This window comes from Amphibalanus amphitrite, unplaced genomic scaffold (genome assembly GCF_019059575.1).
Source record: "Amphibalanus amphitrite isolate SeventyFive unplaced genomic scaffold, NRLGWU_Aamphi_draft 000388F_arrow, whole genome shotgun sequence".
Lineage (NCBI taxonomy): Eukaryota > Metazoa > Arthropoda > Thecostraca > Balanomorpha > Balanidae > Amphibalanus > Amphibalanus amphitrite.
In genome coordinates, this window is record NW_024881882.1 from 567,654 (window position 1) to 589,770 (window position 22,117).

At 55.3% G+C, this 22,117-nt stretch overlaps 1 protein-coding gene across 1 annotated transcript; it reads right to left on the reverse strand.

Moving 5' to 3' along the window:
- Positions 1 to 18,537, reverse strand: LOC122390269 (serine proteinase stubble-like). Its single transcript, XM_043383017.1, has 9 exons — positions 18,369 to 18,537; positions 13,499 to 13,608; positions 10,829 to 13,168; positions 8,781 to 8,857; positions 8,274 to 8,374; positions 3,114 to 3,266; positions 2,060 to 2,175; positions 1,490 to 1,644; positions 1 to 1,124 (listed from the first exon to the last, which is right to left on the reverse strand). The coding sequence occupies exons 2-9, from the start codon at positions 13,569 to 13,571 to the stop codon at positions 960 to 962; spliced, it is 3,180 nt and encodes a 1,059-aa protein (XP_043238952.1). The 5' UTR covers positions 13,572 to 13,608; positions 18,369 to 18,537; the 3' UTR covers positions 1 to 959.
- Between the last annotated feature and the right edge of the window lie 3,580 nt (positions 18,538 to 22,117).

The window sequence follows — 22,117 nt, forward strand, 5'->3', positions numbered from 1 at the left end:
TCACAGTGTGTCGGTCTTATTGCGGGCGAGTCACGATTTCGGTTTACACGCACACACACACACTCTCACATACACACAACACCGACAAGGGCGTGCCTGTCATGTGGCTCGATGCATATGCCCCGGTACCGCACGACTGACGCGACACCAAGCGGTCAGGAACTGAACTACACAGACTAACACGATTTAGCTGCGATGCCTCTCATCGCACGCCGCCCGAGCTCTTCCACAATCAGTAACAAGATAACAACAGTTCAGGGCCTCAGTATTTATCGTGAAGTTAACAAAACCGAGTATAGCTACAGAGGCACGTCGGATCCTGGGTAGGCGCTTGAAGACAGCTTCCCCAGTCTCTCTTGAGCACCTTGACGGATATGTATGCCCTGAACATCACATAGACACTCGCTTCTCGTCCGCACAGTAAAGCATCTCTCAATAAATAATACGGTCAATAAATACATGGTATACACAGCTCGTTCGACGGCGCCACACGGTCGCTGGAGCATCTCAGGATGGAGGATGTCGATGGCTTGGCTCGGTCCTCTGGCCCGCTCGCCTTGGTCTCCTGGCTCTCGCGGCTTGGTCCTTTTGCTCGAGCGACCTGGTCTGCGTGGTCACCGCTCGGTCCTCTGGCTCGCGCAGCTCGGTCCGCTTGGCCCGAAGTTCTTGAGACCTGATCCAAGATGGACTCAGCTTGGTTCGAGACACTCACGGCTCTGTCTGAGCCCTGAGGCTCTCCGGGCGTTCCGTTTGGCGATGGATTCGGAAAGCCTCTCCCCAGGCTGGTTGACCCCGCGGCACCGACCGGCCGACTCGGACCCGACGTTCCGGCCCGGCCGTGTCATCTTTGGCTCGCTCGGCGACTGCACCCCACCCCGCGCACCGGTCCCTCACTCGCTGTTCGCGCGATCACAGAAGGTCCCCGGCTGGCTCACTGGCTACAGCACCCGGCGCTGACGCTAGAACAACATGATCTGCTCCACCCACTTTCGGAAGTAGGTGATCCTCGTGTAGACGCCGGGCTGGTTCTGCTGCGCGCAGCCGATGCCCCAGCTAATGATGCCGATCAGCTCGTAGCGGTCAGAGTCCTCGCGCTTCAGCACCAGAGGTCCGCCAGAGTCACCCTGCGGTAGAGAATCACACGTCAACAGACATTTCCGGGACGGGACGGTGCTTTAGAGGACTCCCAGCGGAATCCCAGAGACGGGCTATGGCACACAGAACCAAGCAACATTCCTAATAAAGACAGGCCAAGTATTCGGGTGGCCATTGCCGATCACTAATTGAAACTTCCCTAACATGGCTGCTCGCCATTATCCCCAATGCTAATGCTGTACCCGCTATCTATTCTGAATCCGCCCTCCCCTAACTTTTGCCTACTGATACAAGCTTTTGTTCATCGGGCACATGATGACCCCACTGTCAACACATCCCTAAACCTCAACAAACCAACAAATGAGCCTCCGCACGTCGCCGCCCTGGTACTGACCTCGCACGAGTCGCGCCCTCCGGCCGCCCAGCCGGCGCACAGGAAGATGTTTGGGATGTGCTCCACGTAGCCGGCGTCGCGGTACATGCCCTCGCAGGCGCTGTTGGTAATGACCGGCACAGAGACCTCCTGCAGCTTGGACGGCAGCGGCCCGTCTGTTGGAGACGAGGCACATGACAGGTCAGACGGTGCGCGAATACACTGCGAATTAATTAAACGGCGGTGACACGAGAGTGATTGGGTTAAACGGCGTCGCCGGATGGACGTCAGGTTTAACGACAGACTACGGAGCTCCTGCGTCTGCAGAGCTAGGGTAGAGCACGACGTTCTTACACAGATGGGCTCGCGTTTGGTGAACACGGACGCTCAATTATGACGCTCAATTACCACAACACGGATGCACAAGTTCTTATGGATGTTGAACATTTGATAACCCTGCTGTTGGCTAAAGATGCCTTCTGATGGAAAATAGAAAACGGCGAGGTCTTGGGTGATGAAGGTTTGTTGTTAGTGCGAACCCGCTCCTCCATCTCACTCTCCCACACTCTGATCCGGGTTATTGGTACTCACTCTCATAGAGGCGCCCCCATCCGGTGACCCAGGCCGTCCTGTTCAGGTAGTCGTCCTCTCCCTGCGGCAGGCAGATGGGCACGATGTTCGGCGCAAACGTCACCGGCTCGTAGAACCTGAAACAGAAGCGGTGCCCTGTGAGTGACGTCACTCGCTCCGTGTGTGTGACGTCACTGTGTCGACAATGACGTCACGGCGTCTCGGCGACAGGCCGGCGGGTGTAGGTGTTTTTGTACTGAGCAGGACCGGTCCTCGGCGGCCGGCCGGCCGGTACAAGCCTGGATTACCGGATGACCTACTGACCCTGTACCGGCCGAGCGGACCGGCGACCGGCCGGACCAACTCCCCCTCCCCACGGCGCGTCATTGGGGGGGGGGGCTAAAGGCCCACCCGTCCCATCCCTGGTCCGCCTCCATTCCTCTATAGAAACGGTGACCGACAAATACGAAACGTTAAATGCGAGAAAGCTTTGTGATGGCAATTGCACCGTATTTCCATAGCGCTATACGGGACGTTTTATTCGCAGCGATTTGTGTGGTGCTGTACCGGTATCAGACGGGAGGTTTTGGGTCAGGTTTGGATACTTTCACCATTGGAATCTCACTACAGCTGGTCAGGCTGATGGTTTGGACTGCATGTGAATTAGGTGGCTCAATTTCAGGTCCACTGCCCATAGGACCGCCAATCGCTTACTGTACTAAACATACAGAAGCTGGGAATCAAAATAAGCGAATTTCATTACCGGTGATCTAAACATCTAAACATTCCCTTGCGATGTCTTGTCAGGGCCCTGATATTTTGGCAATGTCATATGTCCTCTCCTGAGCATGAACCCCATCCCCACCGTCATATCTTCCGCGCATTTGATGAGGGGAGCTTCCATCAAGCATGCCCCTCCGGCGCAGGGACCGGGCCGACTGGGCGGCGGCCTATCCAGCCTATCGTCTTTTGTCCTTTGTCTCCGCCTTTAGCTTCCCATCCCACCGCCTTGATGAAACACAAGAAACCAAACATCTGCAAGGTCAAAACTTTAAGCGCTGCGCTAAGAACCCACCTGAGCATGGCGAGGTCGTACTCGAAGGTGCGCGAGTCGAACTCGGGATGGATGGCGATCAGCTCGACTCTCCGCTCGACAAAGTGGTACGGCTCCGACTCGTCCTCGAGGTTGTACTCGCCCAGCCGCAGCAGCAGGCTCTCCGGCTTCACACTGAAACGGCAGGGAGAACGGCGTCAGGATACGTTAGCGGACGGTGTTACGTCAGAAAACAGGTATACGGTGCAGCGACTCAAGCAGTGGTGACGACCCTTGTTGTGCCGGTCACTGACCATCATGGACATTGGGAAGGCATACGGCAACGGCTGGCCTGCTGCATGATATATCATATAAGAACATCGCTTATACATAGAGCTACCCGTACCTAGTTACACGGTAGAAACGTTTGCTTACTTTCGTGTCCTGTTCACTTCCTGCGGAAGCGAACCTGTGTCCTTGACAAAATTGACGAGTGACGAGGAACCCGTAAAAAAGACTGGCTTCGAATGTAAGCAGCTGCCAGTCCTCTGCTACTGGCATACCAGTAGCTTTATTGAGACTAGAACATCGTTTCCGGTCAGCTAAGAGCGTTATAATGCGGCCAATACTCTGTCGTGACGTGAGGATAACGCGACATTACACGAACACGTCAGCTGATGTGTGGGTCAGCCGGCAGTCGTGAGGCGAGGATCACTCGCAGTGGGTCGCGGCCGGCGCGTGTAGGTCGGGGTGCTGTTTATCCTGTATTATCACCGACGGCACGCGCCTAGTCTGGGACAATCTCCTCACTGGGGCCTAGTAAAGAGACTTATCGCAGTGGTGTTATAGCATACAGGCACCGAAGTCGCAACTTGCATCGGTAGTAACAAATAAAATGACGCGACTTACACACAAGAATAAGATATACACATCGCAAGTGCTTTTAACTGTACATGTGCTTGCCTGTGCGTTTTGCGCTATGCGAAGCTATGAATGCGTAATGTGCTGTTTACAGCGGCATTAGACGGCCGTTTGCGGTTACTGGTGACAGTTCCGGACGACCTTTGACCCGACGCCCGAGCCGATGACCTGGAGATGAGGCGTCACGCTGCGCTCTGGCGGCGTCACGCCGGCGCCGCGCCGTCACGGCGTGACGCGTGACGCGTGACACGGCACCGCCCCGGCGAGGTAAACACTGACGCGCGCCGAGATAGCGCGATAGGCCGGCGTCTTGTCACTCACGAACACGCGGCCTCGGCGGTCTGCAATGCCTATATGCAACGCTGAAAGATAGTAAAAAAGCGCCGCGATTCGGTAACATTTCCGCGATTGAGTGGAGCTTCAAAGTCGCTGACGGAAGCTTCGTCAGGGACAATGGCTGCCGGCAGCTGGGCTCTTCATTGTAGCTGTGCACCGATGCACTAGCGGAACGGCTGTTAAGTCATCAGACGAGACCCTGACGTCAGCAGACCGCCAACCGCGACGCATCAGTCTCATCAGCCCGGCTACCATGATATCAGTCCGACATCTGCCGGATGACATTTAGCCGTCAGGTGGTATGACTGTCCGGACGGCAGATGACGGTTAAAATAGCGACAGGCAGCGGTAGCGACGTCTCGGGGGATGATGTCTGACACTTCGTGGCTCGTCTTTCATCTGGCACATCGCGGCGGCAACTCATCGCTGAGGAACACTCGCACGCTCGTGGGAAACGGCAGACGTCTGTTCGCGCGTGCCTCGTCTCGGAGTCGGCACCACACGTGAGAACAGCTGAGATCGGCGGGCTCGTCCCGACCTTGCCAGCTGGCCTGGTCATCGATGACGCATGTCCAGTGACATGTGTTGACGATCTGAATTACCAGAACGTGAGAGACTGCGTCACTCGAACTAGGCCGTCAGAACGGGTCCCTGCATCGGCGCCGGTCGGGCAGCGCCACTTTCTAAACGGGTCTCGGCGGACGGAGCCGGAAGGCTGGCTCACGTCCCGGCTGCTGCCACGGTGTGCCTGCTGACGATACGAGCTGCCGGCCGAGGTCAAGGACCAGGGCGGCGCCGGTGACCGGCCGACCCGGCAGCTGCAGGTCGGAGAGCGGAACAGCGCCGGCAGAGCGGAGCTGCACCGAGTACCGACAGATCTGTCCCAACGCTGTGGGACGGGCCAGACGGCAGAGCGGGGCTGCACCGACAGATCTGTCCACCACCGCTGTCAGACGGCAGAGGAAATCATCCTTGTATTACTCTTTTGGAGACTATGGCTTTTTAATGTGGAGCCATTCAATTGAAGGCGCAGAGGGCGCAAGCAAGAAAGGTGTCGTTATGTGCCGAATGACATTCATCGGCAAGAAGCATCGGTCAAGGAACAGGCTGCATGTCATTTGACGATTTATGTATGTTGGATTGACACATCCAATACATACCCGATGAATTGAATATTGCTTCGTACTTTTTGTCTCCAAATTCCACGAGAGCATCACAAACATACAAGCACCAAACAAGATGACCTTTCTTCAGTCCTCCTGGTTGTCGATGAGATGCATGTTCAGCATGCCGAACGTCGCCAGATACAACCCCACGCTCGCTAATCTGTCCGTCACCTCTGGCTCCCGATTCCCACGCGTTTGCCCAGCCTCAGCGGCAGGTCAGCCGGCCGGTCGGTCGGTCGCCATCTGTCGTGGCCGGCCGGCCGGAGCTCTGATGGGCTGGATCAGCGGCGGCGGCCGGCTGCTCGGCCGACCGACCACTGCGGCCGGGTGGATGACCCCGGCCCGGCCACCGGAGGCCGCCGACGCGCCGGCCGTGACACGGAGCCGGCCAGCCGTGAGCCCGACGACGACGGCGATTCGTGACGGTGACGATAGAGATGCCGACGGCAGAGCTGCCGATGGAGCTGCCGACGGCGACGACAGAGCTGTCGATTGCGGCGCCGGCGACGGAGCTAATGTTTGCCGACATGACAGTGGAGATGAGCTTCCGATGGTGGCGACAGAGCTGTCAACAGCGGCAATGTATCGCTGAGAGATGAGTGGCGGTCGTGAGGCAGGGAACGACCTTCTCGTTAGCCTTTTTCATGAGATGATCTTTCACAGACCTCCGGGACTTCGTCGCGGTGCCGGTGTCTGCAGCGACCTCCGGCCATTAGCCGTTGCCGGGGTCGCGCGCGCTCCGCTGCTCCCCCTCTCGTGACTCCACAGCTGTTCCGCACCGTCTCGCGTGGTGCGGAAGCCACCGAAGTGGCGGCACGCTGCGCTGTGGCGTCTCGAGCCGGCTCGGCACGGGTAGGAGTGGTGAGGCGGTGTGGGCCGCGGCACGGGTCGCGCCGCCCGCCCGTGCCGCGGCGCGGTCGACCACTCCGCCCGCGGCCGGAGCCGAAGTGGGTCAGCGCGCTCCTCTGAACCGGTTGCTGGCGGCCCAGAGCTGAGAGGAGGGCGGCTGCGCGGCGCGCGCTCCCCCACCTGATGACACATGACCGGATCTGTGCCGATCTCGGCCACCGACCGCCGCAACCGGGGAGTTTACCGGACGGGTTACTAGAGCAATCATTGGACTGTAATGGTCTGCTGGAAAGGTGCTCGCCGTTGGGCTTCTTCAGATCGTGACTCTTTGGTTCTGTTATCTTCTGGGAGTTTAGGATGAGTCGAGCGGAAATGAAAGTGAATGTGGCCTGTATGCTTTTACACCATCTTTTCATGCTCTTGCCTTACTTTATTCTCTTCATCCTCTAAGCACTCATCAGTTATCAGCCCAGTCCAGAGTTCGGAGTGGTCTTGTAAGACCAAACTGGACCGTTTGCTTTCGTGACACTGAACATTGCGATCATACGGCTGGAACCTGATGTTGATAAGGTGAACGTCGAGTTGATAGCACAGACATAGCCGCTAACATCCCAAGTGTGGTATCCTAGCGTAGTCTCTCTACTCGTACTCTACCCGCCTGATCACCGGGCATGGTATCCGCCGTCCGCCACAATCTGTTACCACCTATTAATTCCCGGCGGCGACCGGAACTGACGGCGGCCGCTGCGGCCCGCTACGAACGGTACCGGTCGTTTGACCTGTGACCGGTCGTGCTGCCGCCGGCCCTCCCGATCAGCCGGCGCACAATACAGCCTTTGTCTGCAACAGGTCCCGACACAAAACAGCGCACGCCGCGCCGCCGGCGGCAGCCAGTTTTTGTGGACGGCACGTGGTCTGTTCGACGCAGCGGTATGTTTCAGAACTGTGACGGGTCGGGTCGGGTCGCCGCGCCGCCGCGCGCTGGTGGGATAGCTGACGACGAGGACACGCCAGAGGTGATTATCTCGGCTATGTCGCAATGTGGTTAGACGCGGTCTTTCACCGGTGACCGGTGATTTTAGTGACCTAGTGCGTGGTGCGCATTGCTGACCTAGGTAACGGTCATTGCCCCTGTCCGCTGGAGAAATAACTGCCGAGTATGACTGAGACTAAAGACTTATCCCTACAGTCCTCAGGTTCCATAATCCAGAAGTCTGATACCCAGACCATACATTCTGACTTGAAACATATTTGATGAGTGAAGTTTTTTCCTGAGCATCTGTAGTACGAGCTCTACAGCCAGGTGAAGCCTGAACACTGACCGACAACTCGAGTGTGAATGGGGCTACAAAAGGTGTTCTGATCAAATTTGCTTATTCGTTGCCGTTGACCTTGTTGGCCTTCCGTGATTCGCATTCTTACAAGCCTTGACCCTTGGCCTGTCTTACCCACGGTGTCAGCCCTGTAACATGCTGTCTGTCTGACCTTTTTGACCTGCCGTCTGTGTGAAGACCGATCTTTCGTGACCTGCCGACTGCCCAGAGGCTGGCTCTCTGACCCCGGGTGTTCGCGGTGCGGACAGGGCGGACCATACTCTCGGCCCGTTACCTGTCCGCTTACCGAGGGGCGGCGGCGGTGGCCGGCAGACCGTTAGGTGGACTGCGCAGCTACCAAGATATTCCATACCGTGCCAATGTTGACACATCTACCCGAACGCACTGTGGTTGACTTCGAGAGCCGGAAATCTATCAGGAGCAGCGAAATATCCTCTGTTGGTGTGGCCTCTATCCATCGTAGGACAGCCTAGGATGCCCGTTCTCTACACGCCTTGTTCTAACTCCACTCCCTTCTGCGACACCCGTGTATCCGACCCAGACACCGCGGCGTCGGTCCAAAAACTGCGCACGCGGGGTGCGGCGCTGTCACTCACCCTTCGACGCAGTGGGCGGCCGTGATGGCCCAGTTCTGGTTCACGAGAGCCGCTCCGCACTTGTGAAGGTAGGTGACCTGACGCCACTGACGGAGGGATACCTGCGGAAGGAGACCGGTACAGCTCAGACTCGGGGTGGGAGTTGGCTGTCACTCATACACGCAACGACCAGTTGAAGGAACAGATACTCGTGTAACCGCTAGCCACATCCATCCAAGGCCGGTTTTTGAACTTGAAACAATGCGCGAATATTACACGTGTGTATGCGTGATGTATTGCAAAAGAAGCAGACATAGACAGATGCGTGATGATCGTTCCGATACGCTAACAACCGCCTCAAGTGGTCTATCGGGATTAGGGTCACGTATGGCTTCCGGCCGGTAGCGGCACGGCTGGTGCGCGCAGCGCATGGGCTCGTGACGTCGCAGAATTCTGCGAGCGCGTTCCTCCCGCACGGTGACCCGTGCGGGTCAGCGGGGTCAGAGGGGTCAGCGGGGTCAGCCGTACCTGCCACGGCCACTCGCCGAAGTCGGAGACGTTGCCACCGACGATCCTCTTCTGTGGCACGTATCGTTTGCCGCAGCCTGTGAACGGACAGCCGGGTCAGTTGGTAACAGGCTGCCGCCGCATGGTTATAGGCATAAATCTTGCGCTTTCGTGTCGTGGAAACATCATGTGACTGTTTGGACGAGCTTGTATGGGCTGTAGTTAATCAGGTCCTTCAGTTGAGTGGCATTATTGCAAGGAGATGCAAGAGGGTACAATTGTAGATAATAGCCAAGTTATTTTAGATTTATGACTCTTTGTTCTATGAGTACGTACTCCCCTTTCATACAGGCATTTGAACAAACGTATAATGGTTTTACGTCTCTTATGGGCACTTGATATTATCCAAAGAACACCAATTTACTCGCTTAATTCATTCCTGGTTGTTTGTTTGACGGTCACCTGGCTAGAATTTAGCTTCAAATTACGGTCGTCTCAATTTGCCCGTTTGCCCATGAGCCAGCCACTTTCGGGACGTCACCAGACAACCAGACCGTGTGAAATTAGACCGTGGAAGTAAGCTAAACGGGTCCTTCGGTTGTACGCGTTGGTGAATATCCACGACGCGATAGAACCTAGAAAGCACTTTCGCTGAACAGTTGGCACCAATTGTTAGGTACGGCGGTGTCTGCTGCTATCTGGACCATGGAAGAGAGGTGGTTTGTGATACATGTAAACCGCAAAGTTCATTAAATTTCTCTCGTTAACATTGTTTTGTCCTCCCACATACGTATCTCCAGATGAAGCATCGAAGAATCATCGAACCGTGACGCTGGCTGATTGTCGTTCTTTTGCTTACGTTAACTGTTGCGTGGAAATGCATACTTATCCTTTATCCCAAACAGATTTCGACCGAGCACCAGGTTGAGGTGCGAGTCAAAGCAGAATGTTCGGTTGGTAACCGAGTCTGGTTTTGTGTTCCGGCTCGGGTCGATGCCGGCCGGTCCGGGGATGGTGCAATGGTTTGTGGCTGCAGAGGCTGCAACCTGATCAAAGGACCCGCATATATACGCGGAGAGGTCGCCGAACTGACCCGAGCACTACCTGGTGACTGGTCCGACCGCTTTCTTGTTACTTGCAAGCAATTGCTATCATTTTCCTCGGCAGACGGTGCATCGCAGGTGAATGTTATGCCTTATCTGATATTGGGATCACTTTCATTGTAAGAAGACTTAATTTCGTTCAGTTGATCCAAAGCTGCAACAGATTTCTAACTTCTTCCCCAGGTTATAGCTTATTCCATAACGGACACTTATTGTTGCCAGCAAATGGTGAAAGACTGGTGTATGATGTAGACAGCAGTGCACACAGGATTCGCTATCTCTCTCATTACAAATCATGGCACTCTAGAATTGCATATTTAGCAGGAAAGCTTCCCGATGCAAAGTTTCCGAGACAGGCTCTCGTACAAAATTAGGCACTTGAGGGACGTCCTCTGCATTCCGCCCAGTCATGCGCTCGCTTCACCTATCATTCTTTGCGAGAGCAGGATGGTCATCATGACAAAGCATCGGGCAATTTAGTAATTTAGATGATTCCAGCCATTTAGATAATCTAAGTTGAAAGGGTAATAGTGCATGTTTGTTATTATGAAAATTGTACGCCAGAAAGCGCTGATCTGGTTATGCTGAAATTAAGTAAGCGTCGGGAACAATTTCAATTTTTTATGCATTCGTCCTTGACCGGCCAAATAGGAGTCCGCTCAATGACGGACTGTTGTGAATAATAATCCATTCCGAGGCTAAATGTAACGAGAGTCCCGTAGCGTGCGGTCGTCGGTCCGCCTGTGCGAACCTCTCAGTGCATGTACCGGGCCCGGCGCCTCCCCCTCCCTCCGTTCACACCGTGCCGTCTGGTATCACACCTCTGTGATCATCAGCTACCGCCATGACCCCAGCGCCACACCGCCGCTAATTCGGCGCACCGCTACTCCACCACACTGGACGGCGCTCCCACGCCGGCACCGGTGCCGGCGGTGCGCCCTCTGACCCCGGTCCCGCTGGACTCACCTGTGCTGTAGTCCTGGTCCACCACCGGCATCGCTGTCGTCGTGGCTTCCGCCATCGCGGAGCTGCTGGCCGCCGTCACCGACGCGATGGAGCTGAGAGTGACGGTCGTCGGAGGCTCCGTCGTTGTCGGCTCCGTCGTCGGCACTTCGGTGGAAGGAGAGGCGGGCTCGACGGGGGCCGGTGGTCGACTGACGGTGATCGGAATCCAGCCGCTGGTCGTGCCCGCTGTCGGAGGCTGTGTAGTCGCCTCGGTGGGAGCCTCCGTGGACACGGACGCCGGTTTCTGGGTGGTGGTAGCGGCCGTCGAGGGCTCCGAAGATGAGACGGCCGCGGGCTCTGTGACGGGCTCAGGAACGGCGGTCGTCGTCGTAGCCGAGGTGGTGGTCTTGGTCGTGGCCGAAGTGGTAGGCTCGGTTGTTGTGGTGGTGGTTGATTCTGTTGTAGCCGGCGTGGTCTCCGCTGCCTCTGTCGTCGGCTGGGCCGTGGAGGAGGGTGTCGGTTTGCTGGTGGCCGCTGTGGTCGTCTCCGTTGGCGCTGAGGTGGACGGCTCGGCCGTGGTGGTCGTGGTTGGCGGTTTCGTCACCGGTTCCTGTGTGGTCTCGGGCGCCGCCGCGGTGGATGCCTCTGTCGCAGGTTTTTGTGTAGATGCTGCGGTGGATGACGGCTCCGTAGATATGGTCGTGGTGCTCTCCTGCTGCGTGGTGGGCTTCTCCGTCTGTTTCTCCTCCTCCGGTGACAGTGTGGTTGTATCGCTGTCCACGGGCTTCGCAGTTGTGGTGGAAGCCTCGGTGGTCGGCTGCTTCGTCACCTTGTCAGTGACCTTAGCTGGTGCCTCAGTGGAGGAAGAACCAGTGGTAGTCTCCGGTTTAGTGGGCGTAGTGGTCGACGGCTCAGCGCTGCTGGCCGGAGCCTCTGAAGAAGTGGATGCTGGCTTTGCTGTTGTGGCCGAGGTCGCTTCAGTCATCGGCTTGCTGGTGGTAGAGCTGGGTTCAGCCATCTCTGGCTGCTCCTCTTGTTTGATCTGCTCCTTGTCCATGTCGTCTTCGGCTGCGGCAGTCGTGGTCGCTTCCGTGCTAGGCTTCTCAGGCTTCTTCGTAGTTGTGACGACCTTTTCTGCAGTAGCCGTGGTTCCTTCGGAGCTAACGGAAGTGGAAGACGGAGCACTAGTCTGCGTCGTCATCTCTTCTTTCTGTTCCTCCGAGGCCCCTTGACCACCTGCCGTCGCTTCAGCAACAGACACTGTGGTTTCCGGCTTCTGAGTGGTCACTGTCGCCGCTTCAGTCGTCGCTGCCTCCGTGGAAGTCGCCTGCGAGGACGTCTGGCTCAGGTCGGGGATGAAGGTGCTGAACTCTGGCAGAGATGCGGTAGTGAAGGCGTCTTCAGTGGTGGTGGACACGGAGGCGGTTGTCACCTTCTCTGTAGTGGTCACCTTCTCTGTCACCGGAGCAGAGCTGGCGGTCTGTGGCGTGGTTGTGGTCTCAGATTCAGTCGTGGCATCGACTGGGACTTTGCTGGTTGTATAGACTTCGTTTGTCGACGTCAACTGGGCTGTGGTGGGCTTATCGGTAGGTTTAGGGGCTTTCGTCGTTGACTGTGTCGGTGTTTCAGTCGTTTTCGGTGCTGAGGTAGTCGTTTTCTCGGTCTGGGGTTTCTGGGTTGTCGGTGCCTCTGTTGTCCCAGGTGATGCAGTCGTGGAAGCTCCCTGTGTCTGCTGAGACGCAGCCTCCTCGGCAGCCTGTTTGTCCGCCTCCTCATCGCCCTGTCCTGACGCCGACTCGGTTTGAGAGGCGGAGGAGGCCTTAATGTCCTCGTCGGGTGTCGCAGACGCACTGGTGGTTTCCTCACTGGCTGCGGTCGTCTCCTGTTCCGCGACGTCAGGAGCTGCAGAAGACGTCGACGGTATCTTCTCCGTGACCGGAGTCTTCTCGGTTATTTCCGTAGGCTTCTTGGTCGTCGTCGTCTTCTGCTTCTCCTCCTCAGTCTCCGCGCTTGGAGTTTTCAGTTCTAACATGCTCTGAGAGCTTTCTGTGGAAGTGCTCACCTTGATTTCGGGAGCTTCTGTGGTAGTGGTAGACGTAGTAGTCGTAGAAGTTGTTGTAGAAGTGGTGGGAACCTTGACGGGCTTGTCCTTAACATCAGGCGGTAGCGGTAGCCCACCGTCGTCGACGGTGTTCGGCATCGGCTTGCGGAAGGCGCAGCAGCTGCCGAAGTAGAAGCCGTCCATGCACGTGCCGAGGTGAACTCCCTTGAGTTTCATACAGTTCCAGGCGAACATACAGACGCCGCGCTCCCCGCTGGTCTTGTGGGTGCATGGCAGAGGCCGGATGGAGCGAGCGCTTCCTGCAAGGGAGATGACGGGTCTGTCAAGCACGGCTCGGAACACGATACGGCGACACAAGCTAACTCCTGAGCAAGACGGAATACCGATTGCAATGTGTTCAATGCCTGGACCTGAGCTGATTTATGTGCTACAACTACTTTTCCTCTAAATCTTGTTGAAGGTCAAATCCATCTTCCACTGTGCTTCGAATCGTTTTGGCTATGAATAGCAACATCCTATTAAGTATTTAGTCACGACAATAGCATGTAGTTTAAATGAATACTTATTTGGATGATTAGGTAATGTCATATTTTACTGCAATACTTGTATGGAAAAAATCGACTACTTACCCCTGATAAGTGGCTGGAAACGTCTTGCTGCTGTTACTCCCAACAGAAAGAGAACGAGATACAGTGCCCTCATGATGAGTTGTGCTTGGTGCCGTTAATAACGAATATACCTGTAATCAAGAGAGGGTCATGTCAACAAAATTATAGTTCATCAAGCGCATTTAAAGTGCGAGGCCGGGCGAATGGTCATACTTGTCTAATAATTGTCGTATGAATAATATGAAATGCCCGAAACATTCAGGATGAACAGTCAGGATCGCGTAGCGTGCAGCGGTTTTATCTATCAACAGCGTCCAAAAATGGTTTTCCTCAATCCGCTTTATTGAATGCTCTGAGCACCATATCATGAAGCGTGGTTCTCAGTGCAGCTCCTTTCATCCTAAATCGAAGCACGGACATGCCATTGATGACCTAGTCTCGCACCAAAGTCGCCTTGCACCCGAGGGCGGTGGGCGCTGCGGACGGGACGGGAATGACCGCAGCGGCGCGGCGGCGGGTGCGCCGTTACATTGCCGTCAGCTGACCGTCCCAGTTCTGCCCTCCCCACAACGGCACACCGTCACCGCCCGAGAGAGCGCCGCTCGTCAGCCCACTCCTGTCGGGACGGATAGGGTCGAGCGGCTGCACTCGACACCCTCCCTCAGGCCAGGTGACGCGCGGTCCCTTCACTGCCGGGCGGAATTTCTGTTCCCGGTAGGGGCCATGACGTCTCCGGCCGATGACCCACAAACGCCGGAGAGGAGGCGGTCGGACCGGATACGGCCGTATTGGAGGGAGGAGGGGGGGGGGGCGAGTCGGAGCCGGGCGGGATCCCGGGGCTCGGCGCCTGGTGCTTGACCGAGCTGCAGTGAAGCGATGATACAAGCCAATATGTTTGGCTCGTATACCGAGGTGAATATTTTTGCATTAAGCATTGCCAGCCACCTGTAATGTCATTTGCCAGAAATATTCCACTGAGTGAGATCTACTGTTCCGCTGTTCACATGTGAGGCTGAGCACTGCGGCCGATGTCCTTGCGTGCTGTGCTCCGCGACCACCGCGCCGTACGCCGGCTGTCCACTGAGTGATTCAGCGGCGCGCGGTCGCGGACCTCCGACCTCCCTCTCAGATGGTCCGCGGCCCTCGGGTGCCGGCAGAACCGGCTGGACGACCGCCAAATGGGTCACCGGTTGCGGCACCCCGCTCGCAGCGCGGCCGGCCCGGAGCGCCCGCAGAGACACAGTGTGGAGATCCACGTGTGTGCCCGGAACAATGCCCGCGCTTGGATACACGTGGATCGCTACCGCGCGACCAGCCACGCCGGTTTGGGCGTGACGTCTGCACAGCGCACAACACATCACTCTTGAACGCACGTAGTTCTTTCAGCTTGGCTTTTAGGGCGCGGTCGCTGGTTAAGCAATGACGAATGCGTCACTCGGTGAAATGATCCGAGGCGTGAGTTTCACCTGTCGGAGGCGACGTTTCGCCACGGGGTGACTCAGACGGTGCCAGTGAACCGTCTGTTATGAGTTCCGGTGTGTCTGGAGTCTGGACTGGCCCCACCCTTTAATCGTCATCATCTCGTGAGACTCGCCCATAGAGCTGAGAATGTCCTGGACCAGCTCATTGGAAGTCCAGCGCCAGATTTCGTCACCGGTGTAAGCGATCATAGCCCAGTTTCTCTTCCGGCCAATGCTGACTCACCTATATGGATACATATTCATGAAGGTTCTGCCTAACGGATTCGGCTGAGAAACTTTCGTCTCAAAATAGTTTTGATTCTTATTATAGCTGGAATACGTTTTTAATTTGAGTCAAGTGACCAATGTCTTGCGCGATAGATCCCGTGGGAAAACTGTCCCACCCTCACAGTGTGTGGGTGAGGGGGTTCTCTGCAGCTCTCAGTCCTCTGCTTCTTGGGGCATGAAGCAGAGAATTGCGGCATACTCGTATATCTGAGTTGAAGCCGGTAACGGACTATTAAAATGTGTCCCCAATGCTGCGGAACGTAACATGTTTCCCTTCTTCAAGCATGCAGGTAACAATTGTCTGAATTGAAAAAAGTGATTTGTAATGTGCCCACTTGTTTGGAACCTTCGCATTACTTTGGTGACCTACTCTGTGTGGTAATGTTGACATCCCAGCAATGGGTCAGAAGACTACAAAGTGAAAATAACGGGTTTTGGAGTGCTAATTCTCATGCCATGTACTTACGAGCTATTATCTGTGTTCACATTCCTTATACGATTGGCCTTGTTGGTCTGAAACATTTAGAAACATGGACTTGTGACAACCGAGGAACAAGCGTATAGCACTTTCACCTCTCTTGTTAACTGCTGATCGTTTTAGATTGCGATTATAACCCACGCCGTTTGTGAAGGAAAGCTTCACTTCATCTTCTACTTCATCGTAAATGTTAGATGTGACTACGACTACCGATATTTTTTAATTTGTCCATTTTTATACGGTCCGGGCAGTGTGGATGCGCCACACCATTCTGTCCACAATCCGTCTACACTCCACCCAACTGTCAGGAGAGCAGAGGGGTCGGTGACCGTCCTTGCCCGTCCGTCCTGCGGCCTTCTCTGCAGAGTGGTGACCCACCCCAGGCAGCGACCGCGGTGGAGGGGGATAACCCCGTGTGCTGTGAGCCAGCTGAAATGTTTCACAGACGTCTGACGACACCGCCCCCGGCGCCGTCTGCTGAGTGGCAGTGGCCGGCCACGGTACCGTTGTATGTTCGTATGGACTCGCGAGCTGCAATCGGTCGCGGCCCGTGGACAAATGGAGCGTTCAGCGACCCGCAGCAGCGGCTCGGCCGGCTCACTCCCAGCCCTGAAGGCCGACGACGCGCTCTCACGGCACAGTTCCGCAAGTGGTCCGTGGTGGTGATGATTTACACTCGCTGGCGGCGGCTGCGGGGCAGAACGAGGCGCTGGGTGCTACCCCTGCCCGCGGGCTGATGCGGCCCGTGGGACGGTTCTCAGGTGCTGCGTGGTCCGCGCACTGGTCCGGCCGGCGGTGCCCGTCTGACCGGTCGGGTTAACTATGAGGCCGAGCAGGTCGGTCGGTGTGACCACCGTGCTGGGTTAGAAGGACGGACGGCTGACATTCCTGAGGCCAAGACTCCGTCTCACCCGGTCACCCGCCGTGGTCCAGTTACGCGCCGGGGGCGTTCCGACCGAACTGACGCCCCGCCGCGGTCGGCCGGGCGAGGAGACTTCAACGCCCCGCCGTCACAGGCCACTAGCACCGGAGACTGCGGTGGAGACCAGGGGCGTAACACCAGCGCGGTGCGTCGTCCCTTCCCTCCGCTCCGGCGGCTAACGGACCCGTCTCTCCTCCCTGCGTGCCGGCCCGAGGGCATGTCCGACGGGCAGGATGGGACGGAGCGCGGAGCCATGCAAACAGCGGGCCCGTGCGGCCGATCACCTGCTCTCAGACAGAGCGTGCCGCCAGATACCGTTGGCGGACGAGGAGAGCTGCCAGACGGCGAATTTGCACCAGCTGGTGCCACGACGGCGCTCCGCCGCGCCTCAGTGGTTCTGTGCTGCCGGACACTCGGCACGACCGGCGCCAGACGACCGACGACCCCTCCTCGGCCCTCTGGGCACCGTGACGGCGGCACACTGCCGACACCGGGCCGACCGGAGAACATTGAACTCTCCACGGACCATTTAACACGGCAATAGAAAAACCGCGCTCGCGACTAAACGTAACGGTGACATTTACGGCCCCGGCGTATCATTAACCCACCCATTACACCTGTCCTTCAGTAAAAAATAGGATAAAAATCCGCTGGTCTTCCTATTTGCATTAGCTTCTGGTTTATTCGCTTTTTACTGCCCCCTTCGAAGGCACTGGTTTTGTGATGGCGATAAACCCAGACCTGCAGACTTTCAGATTGGCCCTTCCGTAGGGGCCATCCGACCCTTATAAGAATGCGGTTGTATACTCGGTGATCCAAGAGAAGCGTGTCCTCAATACGGCTAAATGTTGCTGGTTTTCATGGTTTTAATCAAATGACCCATATACAGCCATCGCTAGTCATCGGCACTCGAAGACTCGGATATTTTTGTATCAAAGTAGTGTCAATCCGGTCTCAGTGTTGCACCGGAGACTGTATTGTACAACTCTAGGGTCTATTCTCGGCCCGTGGGAATGTGTTGTCGTTCCACTGGCCTTGGCCCGTCGGCGCTAGCCCCGGGCCGGCTCCCAGTGCCTGCAGGCCTGCCGCGGTGGTGGCCGGCCGGCCGGCGGGTCGTTTTTGCTGACAGCTTCGTGAGGCCGCGGCGAGTCACCGACCGCGCTGACCGCCGGCCGGTCAGGGTCGGGGGCGTCGTCACCGGCGACGGGCGACTCTAACGGTGGACACGGCCGACGACGACACTAGGCGTGTTTACCACGGCGGACCGGGCGGGGGCGGCCGCCGAGCGGGCCGGCGCCGCCCCGGGCCGTGTTTTTGTCGGAGGAGAGGTGATACATCATGGCGGTGAAGTCACGCGGCCGATGTAGTATGCAGATACGGAGATACTTCCGGGTAGTGGGACCAGAAGTAGGACAGACCCTGCGGCGGCCTGGTGATGGTTCCCAGGAGTCGGACCTGTTTATCTGATGGGCGAGATATGCTCAGAGAAGATGTCAGGACTGGGGAGCCGGAAGATTTCAGGATAATGAATTAAAGCAAAGGCATCGATTGTGTTACCGCCATCCACGCAAAGGTCTGATTCGGCAATTCGACAGAGGCTCGACAGAGACTCAACACTAGATTTTCTATTGAAGTTTGCCTGTTGAATGACCTCTGGATGTCGCTAGCAAGTGTGGAAGGACCTAGGACACACCGCTATATTGGGACCGTCTTAGACGGTAGTCTCCCCTCTGTGCTACTCACCCGCGATGCTCAGCGCCGACCGGACGGGGCAGGGAGCCTGGCGTGTCACAGGTTCGGTGGCTTCTCTAGCGAGCGGGCTGCACCATGGCACGGAGCGGCGACCGAGGAGAGTGCGCGTCCGACGACCGACAGCGAGGGGAGCGCGCGCGCGACTGCCGGCGCTGGCCGCGCGCGCCTAGCGGTACCGGTCGCGCCGCCGCGCCGCCGCCGGGGCGTGGGAGAGGGTCGGGTCGACCAGGTGACCGGCCGCCGTGGCGCAATGCCGCCCCGGGGCTGCCGGCCGCTGCTGCCGACACATACAGTCAGAGCCGCCCAGTGACGCGCTTCCGGCTCGGAACGTGGATTGGGAAATCAGAGACGACTGCTGGATTCTGCTCCAAAAGTCTGCTCTGCGTCGGAATCGATTGACTTTTTGGTGATCCGGTGGCTGACAATGACATTACATAAGTTGGCGTGAGTTTTACAGGCGTCTTATAACCCAGTTGCATTGTTTGATTTTCACGATCGCTCATACGCACACTGACTTCGTAGCTATAGCTGCATCAATTTGTATAGCTGTCCTGTCTATAGCTGGTCTCAATTTGTCGTTCAGCTGATGTCGAGATCATCCTAATTACAAACAGTCAGCTGGTTTTACGTCAATTTGCAGGTTGTATGCTCGTGCATGTTTCAGGATTAATAGAAATCTGATAATATGACATCAAAATTACTTTATCCATTTTCAAACATTTCGACTTTATTCAAACTATTGTCCAGAGAGGTAAAACAGCAAGGTGGCGACATAAATATGTACTTGCGCAGTCGATACACATCACACTTCGCACACTTCAAGGACTGTGATGTATAATGTATGACGAATGCGTGTGAAGGAATTTATGTCACCGTACAAATGTTTACTTGCTCTTCTACCTCTCAGGACAGTGAACACTAAAGATTGCTTTAAATAAGGTCGAATAAAGTATATAGTTATGTCGCAAGTAATGTTTATTCGGTTTTTTTTTGCCTGTCTGAAAGCATATTTGTTTGCTGGTTATCAGACTGCAGTTGGTTCAATTTGTGTTACCGTTCCTAAATTTTGGCATACTCTGCTGGTTACAAATCGTGTCTCGGACTCCAGGTAAGCCCCCAGACAACGGCATGCAGGGTATGATAAGAAAGCTGCGCGGCAAAAGCTAAGTGGCATTGAATGGCACCGGCTCAATATCAATGTGGCGGTTCTTTGCTTAGTTGGAAGCAAGCTCTCTAGTCTTGCGGCCTAAAAAGGCCATTGCAGAGCTTTGTGGGGTTAGACGTGGACTGTTGCGGACCGCCGACGGTGCAGCGACAGAGACTGTCCCCGGGGAAGGGAGTGTTCCGTAGGGACAGCCCGACGCCCGCCCTGCCGTCAAACGGTCGCCCCGGAGAGGGTGTAGTCAGGTAGGTCTGTAGGTAATAATCTTGCCCTCACCACCGGTCGTCTGGTGGGCTGACCGCCAGCCCAGAAAGGGAAGGGTAAGGAAGGATACGGTGCGGGCGGAGCTGGTGTTGAGGAAGGCAGGAACGGTTGTGCTCTCAGTTGTAGCAATTGTTTGTTTTGTTTTGGTTGGGCCTTTCGGTCTAGCGAGACCTTTGCAGAGCTGGAGCGATGATAGAAATTGAGGATGATAATAGTCTGGCTGGCCATGCCGGCCAGCCTGGTGCGCCGCTGTGGTTGATCCTGTCTCGATGGACAGACAGGCCACCTAGCCCCGCAAACGGTCTCTCCACCTCACCAGAGCCTGCTTCTGAGGAGCTATACTTGTGTCGGATTAAGGTGACCGTCAGCCTGGAGAGACGCGAGGAGGAGAAGGATTTGACAGTCCTGAGGATGAAAAAGAGAGAATGGTGTAAAGTAAAGTGGCACCACGGGCAGCTCTCATAGTCCGGTGGGCACGAGTCAGTCTCAGCGGAGCCTGTGGGACCAGGGCGACATCTGCCGCGATTAGGGCGACATCTGTGGCTGTGCGGAGCAAATGTTAGTACGACGTTCAGTCCCGTGGTGACCGGTGGGCGTATTCGTCAGTGGAAAACCCAAACATACCTAAGCAATACGGTCTCAGATCAGATTTATCTTGGTCAGCCTACCAAATTATCCAAAACCTCTCCAACATTCTTTACTTTACCTCTGTCCACGGTGGGGTCGCCGGTCACTCGTGACGTGCCTAAATTTGTTCCGGGTCATTTTTTTGGTTAAGGTCAATAGTGAAGTCTGGAAAACAAAGCTTCGCAACAGTTTGGATGAAAGTTCAATCCATCATTATCCAGCATTTTTGGATTAGTAAATGGGCAACTCTTTCCATAAAACCTGTTAGAGACGCACCCCAGCACTGTGTCAGACTTGATGGAGAAAAACATTCATAATGAAATAATTACAAACGACTACTATTTGTAACATGGTGTGAATACTGAATAGCATTGTGTATGACGATTTCAGTCCACGGTATGGCCGTGTTTACGTAATCTTGGTGTTTACATCAGTAGGTGATTCAGTAACTTTATTTGATCAAGGCTGCTTAGTCAATAGGTCGCCTATTTATTGACTTCCCGTCTCCGCCCTCCAAACATCACTAGTTTTTTGGAAAACACCTAAAGCTAGTTTTCTAGTTTTCAAAAGCTAGTGTATTTACTCCCTAACCCGGTACATACTGCTTACTCCCACTTCAGCGTCAGCTGTGCAAAAACAAATGTCAAAATTGCCCGACCATAGGTACACCCCTGCATGAGATGCCTCACACCCGATGTCGACCCTTCGCCGGCTGCTTGCCCCCCTCCCCCAAAGTTTTTTTTTTGCAATAGCTCGGAATACGCTTGCGACAGACAGATAAAGTTTTTAGTTTGGTATTCCTGAGCTTTGATTGAAGTCGAATCTTTTGAAATCAATGGCATTTTCAAGCCAGGTCAGATCAGTGACCTATGTGACTTCATAAGTGAGCCTCTGCACGTTCCTAAGATGTTGCAACTTCGCAATGCCCTCAGTTCCAGAAGAGTTTTCACATGGAGATGAATCTTACAGTGACTAGTATCCTCCAGGGGTCTCGCATATTGTATATCCCAGATTTTTCCCAAAGGTTACCTGTGGTCAGGTCTGTCACCATTATAAGTCATTGCAAAAGTATGGAAGCTGTTATTTTGGCCCCTGGAATGATCCAAAAATACTTCAGGCTCATGGAATCATGACTTCATGCACTCCTTGCAATTTTACAAAGTTCGATGCTTCACTTTTGCATTTTTGACCTTGCACGACGTAATTTATGACGTCACTAGGGTCATGTGAGTTGTTCGTCACTAACTCTCGATCAAATTTTAAAATTAGCTAGTACGGGAAAAACACCAATCGACTTAGCGAAACCTGCCAAATTGAATGATATGCGATATGACCCATTCGACTTGGTTTGTGACCTGAGTGGCTCTGACCTGACCTTGAGCCGAGGCCCGAGGTCATCACCTTGGGTTGACCTTATCTAAACAAAGTGTATATTATTCGACGCGCCGCCCAAGCATCGAGAACACAATGATGCAAAAATCGCGTAGCAAAGCTATTGTCTCGTTAAGCTACCAGTCTATCGCTTACTGCCCCTTAGGTTGTATTTCGACTGTAGTGCATACCTACGACATCGGAAAGGGACTAAACCGTGGCTTGGTGCGTATTGACTCCTAGTTTCCGTAGTTTCTGTCGTGGCAGGTGGTTGTTGAAGGCACAAAAACAGGCGAAGAGATGGCAAACAATCAAC